Source organism: Acipenser ruthenus, chromosome 30 (genome assembly GCF_902713425.1).
Source record: "Acipenser ruthenus chromosome 30, fAciRut3.2 maternal haplotype, whole genome shotgun sequence".
Classification (NCBI taxonomy): domain Eukaryota; kingdom Metazoa; phylum Chordata; class Actinopteri; order Acipenseriformes; family Acipenseridae; genus Acipenser; species Acipenser ruthenus.
The window spans coordinates 2,743,978-2,769,169 of NC_081218.1; the positions used below are offsets into that span (position 1 = coordinate 2,743,978).

The window sequence follows — 25,192 nt, forward strand, 5'->3', positions numbered from 1 at the left end:
CATTTCTGTGGGAAAGCATCGGCTACCGAAAGGACAGCGCGTCGTATAAACTCACCTGCTTCTTGAACGCTTTCTCAAGGGGGTGTGAAGCGTGCCAGGACAGCACAAGCCCGTACCTCGAGGTCTCTATACAGTACAGAGTGGCGGAGCAGAACTGATGTGTGTTGGGTTTTTTAGACGGGCTAGAACGCACTAGGTTTGTATCACTTTTAAAATCTAGAAGATAAAACAGCACTTGATGTGTTTCTGGGGCACAGTCGCTTTTACCAACAGCAAAGAGGAAGACTTAGCTGTCGAAGCTTCATTGTCTTGTGTTCTAAAGCTTGAAACGATCAAACACATGTCTGGGCTTTGTCTGGGAGAGTGCGGTCAGCCTTTATTCTGTGTTTTTTTGACTATGCACCTTACTAATTGTTGAGCGCTAGACCTTCTGTGATTTAACCAACAGAAACGCAGCAAAAGAAATCAAACCAGGTAGCCTTCTGCAACAATAGCCTAGCTGTAGGTGTGAGCATGATGCCTAAAAATAATAACGTTTCAGAAAGATTGGAGAATCTACCCTGCCAGTAATGATACAGCATTTGTGTCAAATTCAACATTTTCGTATTTACCATAAAAAAAAAGAAAAGAAACCCTGCATTTTTTTTTTTTTTTTTTTTACAGTAATGAGCTTTTATTGAAACCTGGAATTTAACTGCAAAAAAAAAAAAAAAAACCTACACAAAAAATCACAATAACTCTGCACTAAAACACAGAACACTTTGAAAAAGAATATCCCTCCTTTCTAAAAGTGAAATCTTAAATTATGTTGTTGTGTTTGTTTGTTTTTTTATGGCCGAGGTGTTGCATCATGACAATTTATATATATATTTAAAAAAAAAAAAAAAAAAAAAGAAAAAAAAAAAAAGCATGACTTCAGTTTTGACATTGTGGTGTTGTTTCAGTGGAAGCTGCTTCCGGTTCCTGGACAGCCGCTGCGTGGAGTGGAGGGGGGCAGGCAGGTCGCTCACACTTCCAGCTTGCCCAGGAATCGGAGGTTCAGGATTTTCAGCAGCTCATCCAGCTCCATCCTCACGATACCGTCCTCCCCATCGATACTCAACAGGATGCCAGTGGCTTCACGGTCCTCTCCCAAAATCACCTTCACCTGTGCGCAGTGAAAAAATTCAGAAAAACAAAAGAAATCAGCTTCGAAGACAAAAAGGAAAGGCCTAAACCAGAGCTGTGTAAACGGGCGGCTGTTGAGCCACATTTATAGGTCTCTTGAAATATCCCGTTTGAGGTTTATTTTTTTTTGAAAGAGACTGCATGGTAGTCTTCGGTAGAAGCAAATACAGTCATAATGCAGCACGTTGATGTGTTAACATGAGCAGAAACTCAAGACTTCCATTGCATAGCAGTTTAACCAATTAAACCAGGTATTTCTACGAGCTTGATTAGCCACAGTGTATAGGTAACGAGCTCGGGTGTGTCTTATTTGACGCATAGTGAAACCAGGAATGGATCAATCTGCTGTGCAAAAAGAGTTACTTCCATCCCTGCACAAGCACAGGTAATTTAAGGTTAAACCAAAACCGCACAGAATGACTTCGTAGAAAACTACACAATCTTTATTCATTCCTCGTTGATATGAAACAGTTACGTCAAGCTGCGATGACACAGCTTGTAATCAATACAGTAAAACTGCTGCGTTGTCTCCTCACCTTGTCGTTTTTGGTTGGTGTCAATGGTTCAAGGTGTTCGCTGGAGATGCTTACGACTTTGTCAGTCCCTTGTAGAAACACAGAGCACATGCCACCCTGCAGAAGAGAAAACAGAAAGATGATAAATACCTCACCTCCAAGCGCTTGATACACACCAACATGGTTGGAAGAGACGGAAAGGAGGCTCCCGCTGCAAAGCAGTTTGATCCATTCCTGGTTTTACTGTGGGTTTAGTAAGACACACACCTGAGGCCAAACGTTTTGCATCACATAAGCAAAGAAACTACAAAAAGATATCGCAAAAAAAAAGTCTACCGGAAGCCATTTTTCATGTTAGATTTCTAAGTGTCACATTTTTCCATTTGTCAGTTTTTCGTGAAGTATCTGGAAAACTACAAAGCGGTGTGTAATTCAATATGCTAACATGACATCATTCAGCAGGTTTCATTCGACTTGAAGCACAATTAGTTTATTCTATAGGGTGATGCATAACTTTTGGCCACAGCTGTACACACTGGCAAAGAAATCTCGAATCAAAACCCGGAATGGGTGAAACTGCTATGCAACAGGAAACTTATTTTCATCCCTGTAATACCACACACGACTTCTAAAAACACAGATACAGTGAAATGCAACCGAGTTCAAATTACAACATGTAAAAGCATACTGACCGAGACGCTGCGGATGACCCCAGTTTTTCCCACCACCTGACTGTCCAGGAAGGTGTCTCGGACCAGCACCAGGATGTCCGTGGTCACCCAGTCGCAGGAGCTCTGGTCGATGCTGGAGCCGGGGGTGTGAGGGTTGTACCCGCCAGGAGAGGGCGCTCCGGGTGTCATCGGGCTGTAACCCACTGGGCTGGGGCTGGGGCTGGCCTGGGAAGAGGTAGCAGGACAACAGATTGTGTCGGTAACGTTTTTAAAACGTATTTAAAGTCCCCCTGACTCCGATATTTAAGGTCACTTAAGTGGGTTTTCTCAACGTAAAAAATACAGTTAAAACATCTGGACACACTTACAAATCGATATGCATTGCTGTATTTACATTAATAAAGAGGGGTCGCGTCTGCGTTCCAATGAAAAAGTAAGACTTAAAACCCCATTTAGTTGTTCCACAGAAAAAAAAACAAACAAAAAAAACACCTGTAAATGAAATATATTCTTTACTATTGACGCATTTCTCTGATTTAGACTGATTTAAGGAGAGGTGAAACTGAAAGCCCTAGTTATAATCTAATGGTGACCCATCGTGTGGTCGGAGCCGAGTTAGTTACCTGGTAAGCCATGGGGGAGGGGGTGGGGTGGTAGCTGGCTGGAGAATGGGTGTTCTGGTAACCCACGGGACTTGGCGCCACCTGGTGGTAGCTCTGGGGACTGGGGCTGGGCTGGTAGGAGCCCTGAGGAGATGGGGCAGCATAGGGAGAGTACTGGTCTGTGCTGTACCTGGAATAAAGAAATGCAAAACATTAAAAATGATAAAAACACACACACACACACACACACACACAAAATGACTAAAGGGTCTGTTGTACATGGAAAAGGAGACAGCTTTCTAAAAAAAAAAAAAAAATTCATAAATAAAACACAGAACGTAAACTATGTATAAGAAGATAAAATGTCCCGGAATATCGTCTGAAATTTAATAACCATAAGCCGAACCTCTCCCAGAATACTAGAACCTGAATATGATGCAGAGAATTCAAAACCAGCGCACAGCTCTCTATCCAAGGAGAATCAGGATCCAACAGGACGCATCACAAAGAAAAAAAATTATTTGACAAACAGAAAACTCGCTGTTTTAATAATTAAACCCAAACAATTGTGTGTTAAAAAAAAAAAAAATGTAGGTTTAATTTTGTGCATCTTCTTTCATCAATTCACTTCGACTCCAATTAAGTCTCCCGCAATTACGCTTATGTTTACTCATTTTCTGTGTTACAGCAGTGATGGAAACAAGACTCCTATTGCACAGCAGTTTCACCCATCCCAGGTTTTACAACAAGCTTGATCAGCCCCAGTGTGTATAGGCAACAAGCTCAGGTGCGTCTTATTAAACTCAGTGAAACCAGGAATGGATCACACTGCTATGTAATGGGAGTCTCTCTCTCTGGGCTAGACTGTGCTGCAGTGCAGCGACTGTGACTCACATCGCTGGGGTTCCTGGCGTCTGTGGGTTGTACTGGGGGTTGACCTGTGGAGACGGCACTTCAGGGTACCCAGGGGTCTGCGGGTTAGGGGTCCCCCCGTACCCTTGCGGGGAGGGCGAGGGCTCGTCGTCGTACCCGTACTCGAAATCCTCTTCCGCCCTGAGTATCCCCCCAAAAAACAGCAGATGTACATTAGAGACGCGATCAGGGACGAAAGAAAAGGTTTCGTACAGACACAAAGAATTGCATTCACTCTATCAGTTATAGGAATCACCCTTTGAATTAAAACATTTTGCTTCATAAAGTGGAATGCAACCTGCTCAATAATGTTAAGTTATATGAATTCTTTGAAGACATGTTAAATAAAATATCTAAATTCTGTGCACACACATACATATACATACATATACATATATATATATATATATATATAAGAGGTCTCAGTCCTAAAATTCTAGGTGAAGCTAAACTTTTGGCCTTGGCTGTAGAGAACTGAAGTAGATTCCTGCTAATTAAAGCTGTATGATCCACACCCCCTCGCTCTGGGGACAATAACACAGCGTACCTGGAGGGGGTGTTGGGATTATTGGGGTCCCAAGCGCCGCTCTGCCCTGGAGTCCTGCTCCCATCATGCAGCGGGGTCTGAGAGCCGTAGTGGGGCGTCCGGTTCCCTGCTGTAAAAAAAAAACAAACAAAAACACACAAAAAAAAAAAAAAAAAATCAGGCTAATCGACAAACAGCCAGGGCAAGGCAAGCATGTTGCACTGGGAGTCATCCTCAATGTTCTGAAACATTCGGCAGGTTTCACAGTTCTAATCTCAGACTACCTTACACAAAATTAACAGTTTAACATTAGTGCTAACCTGTGAAACCAGCTGCCAATCTTAAATGCTTCAACCTAACTTGTTGGGATTGTTTTTAGGCAATAATTTATCCTCCCTCTCTTACCATCATGCAGGGGAGTCTGAGAGCCATACATGGGTGTTCGGGACCCTGTCCCGTACATGGGGGTCTGGGAGCCGTACATGGGGGTCCGGCCGTGCGTGGAGGTCATTCCTCCATGTCTCTTTGCCCCCCTGTGGAGAGATAATCAGACATCAGCCGACGGCAGAGATTTAGAAAGGCTGTAGATGCGATCGATTTCAGCGCCCAGCAACGGTGTCGTGCACACAGGTTGAGAGTTCGCTACTTACACCGTGGTGAGCCGCTGTCGGTCCACAGAGATGGTCTGGCAGGTGGAGTGCAGCTCCACGCGGGCGGTCGACTCTGTGGCATCTTTCACCACCCCGATGTAGCCTGGCCAAAAAAAAACAGGGACGTGTTCAATCTCCTAAATACAGCTGCACAAACGGATTATTCGAAATTGCTGACAATCAGGTGAGGGGCATCAGTGTCGATCAGGCTAATTTACCATTCAGAGTGAAACGAGGGAAGAAACAGCAGCTTGGGTTTTCGTGGATTGCTGTTCGCCACAGAGTCTTAAGAAAAGTGGCAATTGATACAAACCCAAGCAGCTGGTTAAACAAAAAAAATATTCTAAACATTTATAACATCTGGTTTTAAACTCCAATTTAGAACGCAAATAAATTCCATCATTCCGAGACGCTACGTCATGCACGCATTCGGAGATTTTGGGATGCCCTCTTACCTTTGTATGGTCCCTGTGAAATTCTAACAGTCTGTCCAATCAAATCGTTGTCTCTCCTTCCTCGGCCACGCCCCATTCCTCCTCCTCCACCCCCTTGCCCGCCTCTCTGCTGTTGGCCTAACAAACAAACAAACAGGAACACGCATTTAAAATCAATCATTTAGGAGCAAAAGAACAAAATAACAAGACAAGACAATTTCACCCAACAATGCTCCTCTGGTTCCTAGCAGCTGATTGATCTCACAACTTTGTCAAGTCTGGTCTTAAAGGATCACAGTGATTCAGCACCAACAACAAGGCGAGGTAACCCATTTCTTATCTCTCCTAACCTCTGTCCTAAGTCTGTCTCCACTTAATTTCTAACTGCATCCCCTGGTCCTGGTTTCTGTGCTGTGCTTAAATTATTGGTTAGGGTTAATGCTGTATATTAATGCATTATATATTAAATAAATTGCCTTCGCGGTACACTTTCTACTATGCAAACACTAAGGCTGACAACACCTATTGCTGGACTGAATACATTTGACTAAATGTTTATGCAAAATTCTAATGTTGGCTAATGTTTAAAATCTAATCGGCTGATTAGCACCAATCTCGGACTGCTTTACTAAAGGTAACATCAGGAAGTCAGTCTAGTGTTAAACTGGGGTCTTAAAGAGTAAGATGTGTTGCTACAACTGTTTAAATAACCTACCTGTCATTTTTTATTTCATTGTTAACATCCTGACAACTTTTTAGTTATAACTTTAAAGTCTGTTTCAAAGCTCTTGAAAACGTCCGCTCTAGTGCACTGGGGTTTGAGATCTGTCCTCTAAATCACTGCAGGAAGAGCGATGAAAGAAAGAAAAAACAAACTCAACATAACAAATGCTCTGGCTTTTCTGTTCCATACCACATCATGGATCGATAATCGCTGTGTTGACTGTTTGACAGTGTGGGCATTAATCTTGACGCTATCAGTGCACTAGAGCATTTTGAAACAGACTTTAAAGTTGTAAGTGTAAAAAGTAGTCAGGAATTGCATTCATTATTTAAACAGTTGTAGCAACCTCGCTGCTTATTCTTTACAGCTATTTACACCCCTCATCTAAAGCGGGGTTACCCACCTCCTCCTCCGGCTCCGCTGGGGTGCATCGGACTGGTGATTCGAGGGCTCATGGGGGCGAACCCTCCCACTGTGAAATTCGTTACATCTCTGGGCTGCAAAAACACAAATCAGCAATTACAAGCAAAAGCGTTCAACCCTGTGTCTGCTGGTTAATGTTTTCAACTCTTACACAGTTGCAGAGTTCAAGTTAGTTATAAAAAGTTCTAGCTAACTTGAAATCTGCAACACAAAGCAGGGGTTTGCAACCTGTGATATGTGTACCAGTACTGTGTGTACCAGTGGAAAAAATCGTAGAGTAATGAGAAATTGTGATGAGTGGTCTTTGTTGTGAACTTTCAAAAAGTTACTGATGATGGAGAACCAAAGAAGCCACTCCGTGTTGTTGATTGTGGCGATATAATTTAGAGGACGGCGTCACATTTTCAGAGAGAAACCCGGTTGTTTACAATACTGTAGGAATGAGACTGCGCGTGTTCTGAGCCAAATTAACTTTACTCTACAGGATTACAAAGAGACTGCACAAAGTTAAATTTGCCCGGGTCTTGACTGGAAGAATTCTCTTATTAAAATCAATAAACTGGGCAATTCGAATTCTCGATCAAAAGCAGAACTGTCTGATTCATTATAATAATTAATACAGTTACCACAATTCCCTCCCTACACGAGCGTCGTTTACCTTGGAGCCTCCGGCCAGCACAACGTGGCGCGTCTTGCAGACGAACATGCCTCCGTTCTCCACCAGCTTCTTGCAGTGCAGGAAGGCAAAGCCGCGGAACAAATGCCTGATCTCCCCCTCACGGCCCTGGGGGAACAGACACACACCGGTCAGGCACTGCATTCACAACACAGCTACGCAGAGTATCGTCGCAGTCTATAGCCCGTTTGTTTTCAGGATGTCACAAGTTCCAAAAAAAAATAAATAAATTTGTAACAAATCTCAGGAATGCCAGAATAATAAATATCCTTTCATTTATTTATTTTTGGACATGCAAATTATTTTTTTTCTCTTGGGAATAAGTGAGCAGCTTTGGAGCCCACAGCAATCCCGCGAGTGAAGCGAGGCCTGTCTGTTTACCGAGTGCGGCCCGTCGATGACTTTCACAATGTCCTTCACGTGAATGTTGTTCTGCTCAGAGTCCAGAGCGACGGCAAATCGGTTATCCTTCCTCCTCGTCACCGCCTGGTGCCTCACTGTGATCACCTTACCATGCATGTTCAGCACCTGCGGACGGACCAAACAGACAAACAAGCAAAGACGAGACGTTCCATTAGCAGCGAGATCTGCGCGCTGTTTTCAAAACAGCCCTCGCACCAGTTTCTCTGCAGGTAAATCGGCCACAGAGCTCATTTCACTTTGTTTTTAGTTTGCTTGGTTAGTTTTAGCTCTCCGCAGGTTGAGGGTCGTCTGTGTCGATCAGGCTGGTTTCTCCATTCCGAGTGAAGAAACAGCTGCTTGGGTTTGTGTGGATCGCTGTTCTCCACAGACTCCAAGAAAAGCAGTGACCATCACAAACCCAAGCAGCTGCTTCATTCCTCTTCTTCCCTCTTATTTTCGGCACCCGATTTCAGTGGAGAGCTCCCAGCAATATCGGTTCATGCAGCGCTGCTATTTTTGTTAAAATAGAGAAAATTAAAAAAAAAAAAAAAAAAGAAAAGATTCGTACCTGGAAGGTCTCCCTCTCCAGGCGCACGATCACCCCCACAGTCTGGGGGTCCAGCTGGACCAGTTCCCCCCACTCGTGCTGCCCCCCCGCGTCCACCCCCGACGCCGTCTCAGTGCAGAGCTGCAGGTCCCGGGGAAGCACCTTCAACTGCACAGAGAAATCAGCAAAACAGAGAGACAGACAGGTGAAAGCTGGGTCCAGCTTCAGTGCTGCAAACCCAGAGAGACGGGCGAGAAACACAAGCAGCCGCAGAGCAGAGAAAGGTCCAGCTCGGTGGAGCAGCAGACAGCTGCACGACTGGAGAGATTAGAAATCGCTGCGTCAGTGACGGTCATGCGATTTAAGTATCAAATAGACAGGGGAGAGAGAGCTAAAGAGATAGATAGAGAGAGAGCTAGATAAAGACAGAGCGAGAGAGCTAGCTAGAGAGAGAGAGAGAGAGAGCAGTCCTGGGGGTTCCCCCCTTGAGTCTCACCTCGTGCATGGTGAGGTCAGAGAAGAGGATGACGAAGTTCTCCTCCACCCTGACGATGAGCCCCGTGTCTCCCTCGTAGCGCCCCGCGATCACCTTCACGTGGTCCCCCATCTTGAAATACTTCCGCAGCTCCTGAGACGGGAACTCCAGGGGGTCCTGCAGAGACAGGGAGAAGCACCAGGTCACACCGCGGTCACAGGACAATACGTAGGTGCGATTGGTACAGCTATGGCCAAATTTTGCATCCCCCTATAGAATGAACTAATTTTGCTTCATAAAGTGGAATGAAACCTGCTGAACAACGTTACGTTAACATATTGAACTGCACACTGGTTTTCCATGTACTTTAATGAAAAACAGACCATTTAAAAATGTGACATTTTGAAATTTAACATGAAATACTGTTATGGCTTCCAGTAGACACTTGCAATATAATTTTGGAGTTTCTTTGATTACATCATGTTAAATAAAAGATCAAAATTATGTTCATATAGTTTTTCTCTTTAAATTAATGTCTCAAGCCTAAAATTCTAGGTGATGCAAAACTTTGGCCATAGGGATGGACATAAAGACTATCGCACAGCAGCTTCACCCATTCCAAGTTTAACTACGAGCTTGATTAGCCACAGTGTGTACAGGTAACAAGCTCAGGTGTGTCTTATTAAACTCACAGTAAAATCACGAATGGATCAAACTGCAATGTAACATAAGTCTTCTTTCCACAATGCGACTATTTTATTAACAGGAAAAAGTTTTAATGAGGAATATGGATCATACATTTATATGAATGGTTTCTATTCATATTTCAAGAAGAATTTGGTGGCCTACAAGTATCTATGGCAGAGCTTCCCAACCCTGGTCCTGGGGAACCCCTGTGTCTTCTGGTTTTCCAACTGAGCTCTCGATTACTTAACTAGACCCTTCACTGAATTAATAATTTGCTTAATTAGACCTTTTGACTTGTTGCAGATTTTAAGTAAGCTATAACATTTTAGAAGTAACTTGAACTGCAACTTTTTTTAGGAGCCGAGAACAATTAAAAAAAGGTCTAATTAAGCAAATGATCAGTTCAATTAAGGGTCTAGTTAAGTAACTGAGAGCTCAGTTGGAATGAAAACCAGGACCAGGGTTGGACCTGTTAGTGAAGGTAATATAACAGAGAGTGCTTTCCCCGATCTCTCATGTGGAGAAAGCCTCTTGTTCATTGTTATTAATTAGTCATTTAGAAGACAAAGCGACTTGAGACTAGGGGGCGAGCTGTGCATCACAACTGCTGCTGCAGAGTCACTTGCAATAGGACCTCGTTTGTTTTACGTCTCATCCGAAGGACGGAGCACAAGGAGGTTAGGTGACTTGCTCAGGGTCACAGAGAGTCAGTGGCTGAGCCGGGAACCTCCTGGTATCAAGACCCCTTTCTCTAACCACTGGACCACCAAGCCTCCTAAAGACCGCTACTCCGGGAGGCGCTGCAGCAGGTACCTTGAGGTCCTCGTGCTTGGGCATGATGGTGATCTTGTTCCCATCCACGCTCAGGATCTTGCCCTGCAGGTGGATGAGCTCGCCCTCGCACACCTCCACGTTGTCTCCAGCCTGCAGGTTGTGCGCTCGCTCTTTACCTGAAAATTATTAAAAAAAAATAAATAAATAAAATCAACGAAGCACAGCAATCTGTACCGAAAACATTTTTTTCTTGATGCAGTTCTGAAAATCATCAATTATTTATGTATTTTACAAACTACAACAATCTGTATTGAAGACAAAATTGATATATTATTATTATTATTTATCATTTCTTAGCAGACGCCCTTATCCAAGGCGACTTACAATTGTTACAAGATATCACATTATTTTTACATACAATTACATTATTTTTTACACACAATTACCCATTTATACAGTTGAGTTTTTACTGGAGCAATCTAGGTAGAGTACCTTGCTCAAGGGTACAGCAGCAGTCTCCCAACCGGGATTGAACCCACGACCCTCCGGTCAAGAGTCCAGAGCCCTGACCACTACTCCACACTGCTGTATATTATTATTATTATTATTATTATTATTATTATTATTATTATTTATTATTATTATTATCTGCAGTTTGAGGGCACAACGAATGATATTAGTAATTAAAGTAATTCATTTGTTTTTCCCCCTCTCTCAATACAAGTGAGTGATGCAGACACAAATACCCAGTCCCTTATTCAGACACTGCTGTATATCAATTTAAGGTGTTATGGTAACGAGTGACGTACAATTGCAAAACCACCAGCCCACGCCCCGACCCCCACAAGAAATTGTTTTGTACCAGTATGTTTTTTTTATTAAAACATTTTTTTTTAACATGTATAATTTTTTTTTTATTATTATTTATTGTATTGTGTTTCTTTTTTTTTTTTTTTTTTTTTTTTTTTTTAATTTAGTCATTGACAATTATTTTTATTATTTTCTCTCAATTTGAAATCACCAATTATTTTATTAAGCTCAGCTCACCGCTATCACCCCTGCGCTGACTCGGGAGGGCAAAGACGAACACACACTGTTCTCCGAAGCGTGCGCCGTCAGCCGAACGCTTTTTTTCACACTGCAGACACACCATGCAGCCACCCAAGAGCTACAGCGTCGGAGGACAACGCAGCTCTGGGCAGCTTACAGGCAAGCCCGCAGGCACCCGGCCAGACTACAGGGGTCGCTGGTGCGTGGTGAGCTGAGGACACCCTGGCCGACCTAACCCTCCCTCCCCCCCGGGCGACGCTCGGCCAATGGAGCGCCGCCCCCTGGGAGCTCCCGTCCTCGGTCGGCAAAGGAATAGCCTGGACTCGAACCGGCGACGTCCAGACTATAGAGCGCATTCTGCACTCCACGTGGAGCGCCTTTACTGGATGTTTGTATTGTGTTTGTGTCTTTACATAGCTGTACACCTAGAGAAAAGGTTTAGCAGTTTTATATTTTGGTTTAAAAGTCACCTGTCATTTCTGTCACCACTTCAAGGTCAATGCCCTCTGGCTGGTCTTCAAACTTCTCCAGTTCTGACAGAGTAGGTTTCACTCCTTCTGTGATCTGCACCGATAACAAACACCGTGCGTTTAAAAAACTTAAACATACTGGACTGCGAGACCGTCAGCTCAGCATCATCATTACTATCTATTTTTTTGGCAGACGCCTTTATCCAAGGCGACTTACAGGTGTTACAGAGCAGTACGGGGTTACAATGCAAGATTAATATTTAAATACAGTGTAGTTTACAGTAAGTGCAAATAATACTACTAAAATACAACCAGAATGCAACGAGTAAGGATTACAGCAAGTTATATTTACAAAAGACATTAGTCCTGCAAGGATGGTGCATTAGCTGAGGATCCAGTAACGTGGTGCTGATGTCAGGCGAGTCCAGTGCAGAGCAGGAGGGGTGGATCAAGAGATCTATAAGTGCGGTCTAAACAGGGGGTCTTATTTAAAAGTAAATAAACATGTACATAAATAAAAGAGACAGACAGATAGGTAGTATGCTACCCACAATCTGTAATAGCGAGGGAGCTAGGTAGCTAGAGAGAGGCAAATCGGATTGACTTACGACAGCTGACATGGCAAAGCTCTTGAATAGGAAGCCCTTTCGGCTGTAGCGATTTCCTTCAAATATCAAGAAGTCTCCGTCGGTGGTGACATCACCGCCCAGGGACCTGAAATGACATCGGATGTTGAGGGCGTCGAGAGGCGAAACGCTTGTGTAAGGATTTTTATTACATTTCTTTTAACGTATTAGTACCAGCAAACTAAACAAGCCTTTAAAAGCTAAACAGCTCCACTGAATCGCAAATGAATGAAGCATTAAGGCATGCTTGAATTGTCGATCCGTTCAGTACCTGATCTTCTCATCATTGAACAGTCTTTGTGGAGGTCTCTTAAACTTCTTTCTCTTGGCGAACCAGTCTTTCTGTAAAACATTTAAACAAAGATATGTACTTGCAAAAATAAAATAAAATAAAAACAACAACAACAACATTTGGGACATGCACTTACCAGGCTCATGCGAGCTTTGATTCGGTCGTAGTCGATTCGGGGAATCATTTTCAGAGATATTGTATTCTGACTTGGTTCAACGTAGTCAACCTAATGAAGCAGATACAGAACGAGGCATTTAGAAAAACCAAAAATCAGGGAAAAACTCTATAAACGTTTGGAAACGTTTAAACCATTGTCAAAAACATGCAAGGCCAAGTACAGGTGTTAACCTTAGCGTACAGCTACAACCAAAAGATTTGCATTGAGACATGATGCAAAACTTGTGATTGACTGATTGATTGATTGATTGATTCAAGTAACGTCACAGACGAGCAGGCGAGCTCACCTGAGCGATGTCGTCCTTGTACAGGCCCCTCTTGAGCCGGACCCAGGACTTGGGCTTGAGGTTGGTCACCTCTTTGACCACCTTCAGGACGTCCGTCATCTCTTTGATGGGGACCATCTGCTGGTTCCAAAAGCCCATGCGCAGGTTCCCCACCCCCTCGATGGCAGCCTTGACGTGGGTCTGCTTGTACGACTCGACGTAGATGTAGCCCTTCACGTGCTCGGGGGCCACGACGGACTTGATATGCAAGGGCTGGGAACCAGGCAGAGGGAGGGAGGGATTACAGTGCAAATCTGTCGCGTCTTACACTGGCCGTTGCGTGGATTAAACTCTGCGCACTGGACAGCGCTGGTGTGACAAAGCTCAAGAGAACTATTATTATTATTATTATTATTATTATTATTATTAATTTAATTTGGCAGACGCCTTTATCCAAGGTGTTACAGGGCAGTAAAGGGTTACAATGCAAACTTAATATTTAAATAAAGTGTCGTTTACGGCAAAGGCAATAGTACTACTAAAATACAATATGAACAAGTTCAGATTATGACAAGTTAGATCTACAATGACACGGCAGTAGAATCACAGGAACATAACTGATGAGCTCTTAACAGGGACGGAAATAAGACTCCTATTGCACAGCCCATTCAGCCAGGTTTTACTAGGGGCTTGATTAGCCACAGTGTGTTTTGGAAACAAGTGCAGGTGGGTCCTTTTTTTAAACGCATAGTGAAAACCAGGAATTGATCAAACTGCTATGCAAAGGGAATGCGATTTCCATCCCTGCGTTATCCACCCCCCTGATTGGAGGTCTGAGCGGCTGCCCCAAAATAAAAAACGTTTTCTGCAAAACGTACCGTGTCTGTAAACTGGTAGGCGATAAATTTCCTCATCAGCGCGATTACTGTAGCTCTCTCCTCCCCGATCTGTGAAAAAGCCATAAAAAAAGCAACTGTACGTATTAAAAACCGTGGGAGCAATGTATTGATCAAATACTGTGATCCCCACCCCCATGCAAAGGTTTAATACAATTATCATCATCACCCACTTGACCAAAGACTGCTTCATTTATTATCATTTATATTATAAGCCACGTCCCCACAGTCACTTTAACAAAATAGATTTAAAATCAACATACCCTGCATTTTACAGTCCACAAATTAGGATCCCTTTAAAAAATAAAAAAAAGATAACATAAGAAACATCTTAAATTAAGGGTTGGATTTCAATGGAGCTTCTTCCAAGTCAAACACTACACCCGATACATCATCCCTGTGTTATAAACTACTGGATCAGAGAGCAACACATTTTGTACAAGTTTTCATACATTATATTAAAAAATAAATTAAATGTATTTAATAAGGGAGTACAATAATGGCAGTAAACTAGACTTTACCATTTAAAAATGAAAGCATTTACGAATGTGGCCAAAAAATAAAATATTCAGGAATTGTGAGATGAACGTTATTTGTGCTCCGCGATACATGATTTAAAAAAGACCAATAAAGTTTGTGGCAAATGTTCCACCATACATACATGCATTATTATTATTATTATTTATTTATTTATTTCTTTCTTAGCAGACGCCCTTATCCAGGGCGACTTGTTACAAGACGTCACATTATTTTTACATACAATTCCCCATTTATACAGTTGGGTTTTTACTGGAGCAATCTAGGTAAAGTACCTTGCTCAAGGGTACAGCAGCAGTGTCCCCCACCTGGGATTGAACCCACGACCCTCCGGTCAAGAGTCCAGAGCCCTAACCACTACTCCATACTGCTGCATGCATACATACAGACTAATACTGACTTCAGACTTCAGAAGACATCGTATTGCATCACTTACTTGACACCAGGGAGCAACTGCTGTTGAGTGATGTCATCAGAAAGCTCCTCCGAGCCCCCATCGAAACTAGAAGAGAATAACAAAAAATGATCGATAAACACATAAAACACTCCAGCATTATTAAAATAGCCTTCGCTAATCCATTTCTATCTGTTTCTGGCAATTTAATTTCAACCCACTGAAGTCTGCAATCAAGTCCCTTACTGTAATGAAAAATATAAAAAAAGTAACCCAATGTTGCAGACTTTGTTTACCAAGTGCATTTAGTTTAAGATATGGACTAGCTATGTACAGCAAAGAGCTATGTGAGCAAGACAGTGTAATTCAATCTGCACTTATTACAAAATGCAAAGGCACCTTGAGTTTCTATACAGTAAATGTAAACATTATATAAGCATGTGTTGCTATAAATAGTGGGACCATCTGCAAAATCAAAATTTCCAATTTTATACAATTTAAGGTCAAACCACTAAAGAGGCATATTTTATTTGTTTACATACAACACCTACAATGTTTCTATTGATAACTTATTAATTAGTCATTCAGCAGACGCTTTTATCCAAAGCGACTTACAGTGACTAGGGGGTGAGCTGTGCATCACAACTGCTGCTGCAGAGTCACTTGCAATAGGACCTTGTTTGTTTTATGTCTCATCCGAAGGACGAAGCACAAGGAGGTTAAGTGACTTGCTCAGGGTCACACACACGGCGAGTCAGTGGCTGAGCAGGGATTAGAACCGGGAACCTCCTGGTATCAAGCCCTTTTCTTTAACCACTGGACCACCACTTTGTGCGTGTGTGTGTGTGTGTGTCTAATACACACTATGCTGAACTTCCAAGTACGTAATCGCACTAAAGAACACATTTAAAACGTTTTCTTTGTTAAATCTTTTTGACTTACTGCTCTCCTCCAGAGGACTTGGCATATTTTTTCATATAATACTCTCCCAGCTCCTCTTCCCTCTGATCTCTGTATAAAAAAAAAAGACAACAAATCATGAATTAATAGACAGGCTTTTCAGCTGTTTTTTTTCTTTTTTTTTAAAATTGTATTTAGATTTAATGACTTGTGTTTCTAAGTGTGCAGTGGCTACCTCTAATCAAGCTGAGATTTTATATTCTCCTGCACTCTTTGGATGACAGACCCCGACGGAGTGCACAAGAATGAAAGAACTTGATTAAAAGGCAGCCCCTTAACACTTATGAAACGTATGTGATATAAAAAGAACCAAACCAACCTCCAGAGATTCTGCAGTCTGCGAGCACCAGAGTGATCATCATCAAGCACGACATGATCAATATTGGAAACTACAGACAAGAGCGCAAGTTAGAGAGCCAGCGATGAGCTCGGAGAAACAGAGTGACAATACTACAGCTGTGGCCAAAAGTTTTGCATCACCTAGAATTTTAGGATTGGGAAGAAAAAAATATTTTATATATATATCTGGACTCTTGACCGGAGGGTCGTGGGTTCAATCCCAGGTGGGGGGGACACTGCTGCTGTACCCTTGAGCAAGGTACTTTACCTAGATTGCTCCAGTAAAAACCCAACTGTATAAATGGGTAATTGTATGTAAAAATAATGTGATATCTTGTAACAATTGTAAGTCGCCCTGGATAAGGGCGTCTGCTAAGAAATAAATAATAATAATAAAAAAAAAAATAATAATAATAATTATATATATATATATATATATATATATATATATATATATATATATATATATATATATATATATAATTTCGAAATGTATTTATTTCGTCAGTTTTTCGTTAAGTATATGGGAAAACTACAAAGCGGTGGTGTGCAATTCAATATGTTAACGTAACATTACTCAGCAGGTTTCACTCGACTTCATGAAACAAAATGAGTTCATTCTACAGGGTGATGCAAACCCTTTGGCCACAGCCGCACACTAGCAGGGCAACACAGAGGAATCACAGTTATCAATAGCTCCCGCTCACTTCTATTATAAAAAGGGAAACACTAAAACCCACTTCCCTTGTGCTCCTCGAAATCTGTATCTGCACTAAATGTGTCTACCTAATGCAATTTATAAAGAACATATATGTGTATTATACACACACAGACACACACACAGACAGAGTAAATTAAGGAATTGCCCTGCTGTGATAATATAAGTAAACTGCTTTGAGCTTAGCCTATAAAACAGCAAGCTGCAAACATCTGCTGTTTATTTCAACGGTGTCTGAACTTTCCTTACTGTGCTTGCTACACTTGTACTAAACTTGCTGTTTGCTGTGTTTACTGTGAGGCCACTGACTTGAACCGACTAAAAATCCCTCCTGCGTTCTGACTGAAAACGTCTGGCTTCCTCCCAAGAACAGGGCTGGAAATAAGACTCCTATTGCATCTCAGTTTCACCCAAGCCAGGTTTTACCACGACCTTGATTAGCCACAGTGTGTCTTATCAAACTCACAGTAAAAAACAGGAATGGCTCAAACATATGGTGCTACATGTAATGTATAAGATGTTATATATATATATATATATATATATTTAAAAATCATTTCATCCAACTTTTTTTATGTGAATTAAATGTGAATGTTTTGGTTATAATGTGAATGCAACAACTGTATTCATATATATATTGGTGTGGCAGAGCAGGGCTCTGCCCTTAGAAATACTGGCAGGGAAGGAGTTAAATTCTCCTCCCTGCCCAGATTGATTGCTTCAGGTGGGAGCAATCAACTAATTAATTATTCAATTAAGGACTGAGCCACCTGGCATAAAAGGTGGCTTCAGCCTCCCATTAGAAGAGAGTTCTGGAAGGAGAAGGAGCCAGTGTTTTGTGTGTGCTGTTTATTTGATTATTTTTGTTTATTAAAAAACTTTATTTTGAACTTCTAAACTGTCTCTGAGTCTCAACCTCTGCCAATCCTGTCACATTTGGTGCTCAGAAGTGGGATAACACCACCTTGAGACTCAGAGACAGTTTAGAAGTTCAAAATAAAGTTTTTTAATAAACAAAAATAATCAAATAAATAGGCACAAGGGCCAAACAAAAAGGTTTTAAACATAAAATAAACACAAAACAAAAAGCAAAACTTACAAAAATAAAAGTTTCCAGGCTGGGCGTTGCCTTCACTGGATTCAAACACAAACCAACAGAAAAACAGCACACACAAGACACTGGCTCCTTCTCCTTCCAGAACTCTCTTCTAATGGGAGGCTGAAGCCTCCTTTTATGCCCGGTGGCTCAGTCCTTAATTGAATAATTAATTAGTTGATTGCTCCCACCTGAAGCAATCAACCTGGGCAGGGAGGAGAAATTAACTCCTTCCCTGCCAGTATTTCTAAGGGCAGAGCCCTGCTCTGCCACAATTGGATATATTTATTTAGACAGAATTAACCTCATCCCTGCCAACCTTTTACGCACACACACTGTTTACAAGTTAGAGCTTTCGCCCTGCCAGACACCCTACCTGACTGTTAGCACCTGATTTCTGCAGAGAGCTCGATTTGTATAATCATTTCGCTCAGCTCTTTAACAGAAGAATATTTTCTACCTGTGCATGTTTACCACAGCATAACCGCTACAGGATCGTGCAGAACCATATACTGCGCATGTAACATCACCTCTGCAGCGATTATTAACTTCTCTATGAGCAGGAGTTTGTGCACACAGAGAGAGACCCAAGGGGTCCCACTGTCGTGCTGGGAAAGGGATAAGAGAGGGAGGCACTCACCTTCTGCTTGTTCTGCTGAGTGGAGTGGATTGGAGGGGTGGACATGTGCAGCGGGCACATTGTGAGCCAAACAATATCACCACAATCAAACAACGTGGGGAGAGGAGACAGGCAAGAAAAAACAAAGGGGAAAACAAAAAATTGGAGGGAAAACAAAAAAGAATTAACACAAAAATTAAATGATAAAAATGTAGCAAGGCAGGAAATGGTACACAAGAAAGCAAAGAATGAAAATACATGCAAATAAAAATCTACACACACACACTTTACATACATATACATATGTAAACTGTACACACATACTGTGTGTGTGTGTATATATATAAAAATAAAATGAAGAAATAAATATGAAGTTCATATTTATAAAAGGGAGCATGTTCAGGCAAATTTTTAATTCAGGTTTATTTTTATTTTTTTTGTATGAATTATTATTAATAAATGGAGGAAATTGCAACAGCAAGACATAGCCAAAAATGTGACTTGCTATATCTACACTTGAACTATATCACATAGTCACAGTATGGGCCGAGAATAAACTCTAGGGCAGAGCTTCTCAAACCCTGGTCCGGGGGACCCCCTGTGTCTGCTGGTTTTCATTCCCGCTGAGCTCTCAATTACTTAACTAGACCCTTCATTGCTTAATTAGACCTTTTTACTCTTAAACAGTTGCAGATTTCAAGTTAGATAACATTTTACAGGCAACTTGAACTCTGAAACTTTTTAGGAGCTGAGAACAATGAAAAAGGTCTAATTAAGCAAATGATTAATTCAATGAAGGGTCTAGTTAAGGAATCGAGAGCTCAGTTGGAAAACCAGCAGACACAGGAGGTCCCCCGGACCAGGGTTTTAAGCTGTACACTAATACAAGTTGTGGAAGAGGAAAACAGCTGCTTTCTCATTTTAAAATAAAACGTATTAAAAAAAAAAGGGTATTCGTCAGCAAACCTGTTCGTGCATTTGCTGACTGTGCCCCCCCCCTTCAATACAAACATATATACACACAAAATACTCATATATACAGAACAAACAAAAAACAAAGAGGAAGAAGATTTGGAAATTGATTTACCGTTAACTGAAGGAGGCATGCATTTAAAAAAACAAACAAATTGAGAGTTATGAGCGCAGCAAAGGAAACAGTTAGAAATGACAGCGCAAGTCTGCTGAGAATTGCAGCAAACTACAGCAGCAGCTTCGCTACGGCTGCACGTTTTAAATAAGCTACAGACAGGGTCTGCTTCAATTGAGCTCGAGGAGTCACGAAAAAAATGTAACACTGTGTAATAAAACTGCCAGCATGGACCGGCATATTAATGATTCAAAACTGCACTTAAGGACCAGCTCCCATTTAGATCAATTGAATACAAAGCATTAAGTTAAGAGCAGTGAAATTAAAAAAAAAAAAAAATTTAAATAATCAAGAGGAAGTGTAAAGCTTCAGAACATTTACATATTGTTTCGTGGTCATGCAGCAATCACATTTAATAACAATAATAAATAATAATATTAGCAGCTGGCCAAGAACACAGGTTAAATAGAGTTTGATAAAATGGATTGGTGTGGTTCTGGAGACACAAGCACTCTGTAACACGGATCAGTACCTGGCTATAGGCTCATTTCTTTTAATGCTTCAATAAAGCAATTAGACTTAAAAACGCAGATGGAATCCCCTTACCTTTTTCCAAGATATCTTCTGCTCCGTCCTCCCACTGATCTTCATCTTCATACTCATCATCGACATCTGAGAACGAAACACAGGAGCAGAAAGCGTCTTAATATCGGATCATTATTCTAGGACAGCAACAGCCTTTCCACTTAAACTCCACGCACGCTGTGCTGCCACTTACGAAATAGAATGATTTAAACTTGTGTTTAAACTGTGTTCAATGGGCCAGGTGTCTCTATAGAAATGATTTCCCCACCCTTCCAGCTCAAAATGTATTTAAAAACTTAAGGGTTAGTTTACCATGTTTTTTTTTTTTTATTATTATGCTTCACCATACCTCTCTGTGCTTAACAATGCTTCCCTATGCTTTACCAGACCTCTCTGTGCTTTACAATGCTTCCCTATGCTTTACCACACCTCTCTGTGCTTTACAATGCTTCCCTATGCTTTACCAGACCTCTCTGTGCTTTACAATGCTTCCTTATGCTTTACCAGACCCCTCTGTGCTTTACAATGCTTCCCTATGCTTTACCAGACCTCTCTGTGCTTTACAATGCTTCACTATATTTTCCAGACCTCTCTGTGCTTTACAATGCTTCCCTATGCTTTACCAGACCTCTCTGTGCTTTACAATGCTTCCCTATGCTTTACCACACCTCTCTGTGCTTTACAATGCTTCCCTATGCTTTACCAGACCTCTCTGTGCTTTACAATGCTTCCCTATGCTTTACCATACCTCCCTGTGCTTTACAATGCTTCCCTATGCTTTACCAGACCTCTCTGTGCTTTATAATGCTTCCCTATGCTTTACCAGACCTCTCTGTGCTTTACAATGCTTCCCTATGCTTTACCACACTTCTCTGTGCTTTACCATGCTTCCCTATGCTTTACCAGACCTCTCTGTGCTTAACAATGCTTCCCTATGCTTTACCAGACCTCTCTGTGCTTTACAATGCTTCCCTATGCTTTACCAGACCTCTCTGTGCTTTACAATGCTTCCCTATGCTTTACCAGACCTCTCTGTGCTTTACAATGCTTCCCTATGCTTTACCACACCTCTCTGTGCTTTACAATGCTTCCCTATGCTTTACCAGACCTCTCTGTGCTTTACCATGCTTCCCTATGCTTTACCAGACCTCTCTGTGCTTAACAATGCTTCCCTATGCTTTACCAGACCTCTCTGTGCTTTACAATGCTTCCCTATGCTTTACCAGACCTCTCTGTGCTTTACAATGCTTCCCTATGCTTTACCAGACCTCTCTGTGCTTTACAATGCTTCCCTATGCTTTACCACACCTCTCTGTGCTTTACAATGCTTCCCTATGCTTTACCAGACCTCTCTGTGCTTTACAATGCTTCCCTATGCTTTACCATACCTCTCTGTGCTTTACAATGCTTCCCTATGCTTTACCAGACCTCTCTGTGCTTTATAATGCTTCCCTGTGCTTCACCAGACCTCTGTGCTGTATCACACTTTGCTATGCTGTTACTATGAAGGATGGGGCTCGTCTCTTACCGGCCTCATCCAAGATGAAGCCCCCATGTCTGGGCTTCTTCCTTGGCCGGTCGTCATCATCCTCCTCCTCCTCTTCATCGTACTCTTCCTCGTCTTCCTCCTCTTCCCCTTTGTCGCTGCCGGCCACGCTGCCTCTCCCCCCCTCCTCCTGCAACACACACACACACACACACAAACAGCAACAGGGATATTATTAAGACTCCTATTGCACAGCAGTTTCACCCATTTCAGGTTTTACTACCAGCTGATCAGCCACAGTGTGTCTAGGTAACAAGCTCAGGCGTGTCTTATTAAACTCATAGTAAAACCAGTAACGGATCAAACTGCTATGCAATTGGGAGTCTTCTTGCCTTCTCTGGGCAGATAGGATTGCTTGATTTGGGTTTAGTGAAAATTGACGTGCAATGAAAAATTGATAAGATTTTAAACCGAAAAACAAGCAACGTATTGTGATTGGGTTTCACAGTCAACTGTACGACAGCCCAATCCAGAACTGAAATACACGGTGCCTTCCATTCTCTCCTGGGGCTGCATTCGTGGGTGCTGTTTATTCTGCCATGTGGATTACACCAACATCCTCCGGTGGGCAAGCTTGGGAAGATCAAATTGATTTCGCTCGTGTCTTGAGCAGCAGGTATTGAAATGCAGAAAAGCATGGGAGTCTGTGGCATGCATATTATTAAAGGAGTCATTTAGCAGATGCTTTTCTCCAAAGCGACTTAGAGACTAGGGGGTGAACTATGCAACATCAACAACTGCTGCTGCTGCTGCTGCAGAGTCACTTACAACAGGTTTTTTTCATCCGAAGGGATACTTTGCACCTCACCTCATTATCCTCAACCTCTTCAGCTTCACTGCTGCGTTCACTCTGATTGTCTGAGAAATCGCTGTCCTCGCTATCGGACATCTCTTAAAACTCCTTCGTCCTGAACCAGGAGGAAAAAACACAATAAGTGTTAAAAAAAAAAGAGATACAGTAGTCACATACCCGCCCTAACCGTTTACCTGCAAAGATCAATCTCTTCAGCAACGTTAGTTTATTATTGAACAGAGAAGATTAGTTCAGAGATTGGAGATCCCACCAAAGTTTTCGTACACTGTGTTGTGTGTGCTCCGTGCACTGCCATAGCTGTCACCTGAGCTGTTCAGCGTGTTGATATGTAAATAAATCCTGTCTGCCTGCACGGGGCTTATCAACTTCAACCTCCGTCTCGAACTCCTGCCTGTCACTCAGCAGCGAATGCACCCATCCATACGGCTACTGCGTCACAAGCATTAATACCCTGTATCTTTCTAAACAATGGATTTCGAGGAGTTCCCTAAGAAAAGCTGAATCTCAAAACAATAACCTTTTACAGCTGTGCATAATGGATTACTGTATGCATTTATTAGAATTACAACCTTTTGTGGAAACCACTAATTTAAACCACAACATACATTTTATATATTGAAAAAAAAACCATAGATAGGGGTGACTATTGCTCCCTCTATTTTGTGAGATGTTTTACACATCACAAAAACTTAAATATTGCAACCAGTGAATTTGTGAATCGACCTTATATAGGAAAATATATAACTTCTTTACTGTGAAAATGGCCAGACGGTGTAGGAGTGAATTATCAATTGATGCAATATTGAGGATGCACTTGTATTAATAAGCCCTCTCAAAAACAATTCAGGGCTGGATATAAATAAGACTCCCGTTTGCATAGCAGTGTGATCCACTCCTGGTTTTACTAGGAGTTTAATAAGACACACCTGAGCTTGTTAGCTAGACACACTGGGGCTGATCAAGCTGGTAGTAACACCTGGACTGGGTGAAACTGCTGTGCAATAGGAGTCTTATTTGCATCCCGGCTTAATGTTTTATAAGCTAGTCCCCTTGCTATCCTTGCCTTATTAAATTGTGGTAATATTATAAATTCCAATTTAAGTTCTGCTTTTTGAAATTCGCGTCAAAACGACGTGTGTCACAAATCGAAACAGTGAAATCACGTGGTCGTATCTGACTGTGAAATTATGAATGACCAAGCCGAGACTGTCAAAAAAAATAATATACAACTCTCTCTTTATTTATTCCAAACACCATTATCTCTACAGTCAGCCCGTATTTCGTTCCTGGTTTTAAAGTTAAATAGTGTACAAGTAGGTAACACACATACGGAGAGAAGTTTTTAAAAAAATGTTCACGATTCCTATAAAACACAATCACAAGGCAGTAGGGAATAATAATAATAATAATGACTAGGCCTCGACAAACAAACATATCTTATTGCCTGTTTCTCAAAACTCGCAAGCTAAATTAATAAAGAAAACCTCTTCGCAAATTAACAGAACGGCGGCTTACCTTGAACCGGACGTTTTTCCAACTTAAAATCCTTTAAAAAAAATAATAAGAAGTGTTGTATAAATTTTAACAATCGAACACGATTTCAGCTTCCCTACAGCAACAGGGAATACCCTAAACTATCGCGAGAACACAACGCCAAACCTAACGCGAGATTTACCGTGACGCCATATTGGTAAGGGCATCCTACAATACAGGCGCCATATTGGTAGTGTAGGAGAACGCTAAATATCCTGGTCGTTACGTTATCTTCACAATATAGCTGCCTAAATTCAGAATTTCACACAGATACTCTGTTTTGTATTCAGTCTCAGGGTCTCCAGGTAACTGATTATCGGTCAATATAATTCAATAACAGCCCCCACACTTTTCACTATTTGGAGAGAGTCTGGTTTGTCTGTGAAAATTGCACCAATAAAGCAGAAGGCAGGAAAACGCAGCGAACTGCAACTTAATCACATCGGAGAGGAAACAGCGCTGGCATTTTGAAAGAATGTGTGCGTACCAGAATTAATAACCAGACGGCAGATATCTTGGCAGTGCTTACAAAGGTACCACGAAATGTTCCTGTCCGGTCACTTTTTTTAAAAAAACTAACAAAAACGCTTATTCACTGCCAAACATGAACTACTTTAAAAGTGTATGGCTGCAATATGGGATACTAACCTTAGGTTTAGGGTTTCAGTGTTGGGAGAGGATTATTAATCGTTTTATTAACCATAATATGATAAGTGCAGTACCTTTGTAAGGACAGCGATGTATTGCAGTATCTGACTGCGCTGCTCTGTGTGTGTGTTTGGGAGTACGGGTGTCATTTCGCGTTCCATCCGGCAGATGGTGCTAATGACTATAACAAACATCGCAGCGGGACAAAAGCGGGGACACTTTTATAAGGGAATTCCCTGAAGTGAATTGGTTATTTTAACGATTGTCAACTCGATCAAGCCTGTTATACAGAGCAAAATAACAAAAACTTATAATAATAATAATTAATAATAATAATAATAATAAAAAATTACT

The 25,192-nt window shown here is 41.7% G+C and overlaps 1 protein-coding gene across 2 annotated transcripts; it reads right to left on the reverse strand.

The window, feature by feature from the left end:
* Positions 1-877: 877 nt before the first annotated feature.
* supt5h (SPT5 homolog, DSIF elongation factor subunit) lies at positions 878-24,297 on the reverse strand. Of its 2 annotated transcripts, XM_033992397.3 has the most exons (30): positions 24,173-24,297; positions 22,652-22,751; positions 21,826-21,973; positions 20,319-20,384; positions 18,647-18,661; positions 16,173-16,242; positions 15,836-15,904; positions 14,936-15,001; positions 14,226-14,256; positions 13,945-14,013; positions 13,088-13,339; positions 12,760-12,849; positions 12,603-12,673; positions 12,314-12,419; positions 11,706-11,799; positions 10,225-10,361; positions 8,746-8,901; positions 8,271-8,417; positions 7,682-7,828; positions 7,283-7,408; positions 6,605-6,698; positions 5,499-5,615; positions 5,044-5,146; positions 4,799-4,926; positions 4,415-4,523; positions 3,850-4,008; positions 2,977-3,145; positions 2,375-2,578; positions 1,704-1,799; positions 878-1,147 (listed from the first exon to the last, which is right to left on the reverse strand). In XM_033992397.3, exons 2-30 carry the CDS (start codon positions 22,730-22,732, stop codon positions 1,007-1,009), a joined length of 3,261 nt encoding a protein of 1,086 aa, XP_033848288.2. In that variant the 5' UTR covers positions 22,733-22,751; positions 24,173-24,297; the 3' UTR covers positions 878-1,006. The 2 variants fall into 2 exon arrangements, with proteins under 2 accessions (XP_033848288.2, XP_033848310.2); XM_033992419.3 differs by lacking the exon at positions 18,647-18,661.
* Between the last annotated feature and the right edge of the window lie 895 nt (positions 24,298-25,192).

Bases quoted from the DNA above. Each gene is read 5' to 3' on its own strand.
- supt5h (XM_033992397.3), bottom strand. From the start codon at position 22,732: ATGTCCGATAGCGAGGACAGCGATTTCTCAGACAATCAGAGTGAACGC. The intron at 12,850-13,087 runs GTGAGCTCGCCT...CTGCTTCATTAG, and splicing joins ACAAGGACGACATCGCTCAG to GTTGACTACGTTGAACCAAG. The intron at 5,616-6,604 runs GTGGGTAACCCC...TTTGTTTGTTAG, and splicing joins CAGCGGAGCCGGAGGAGGAG to GCCAACAGCAGAGAGGCGGG.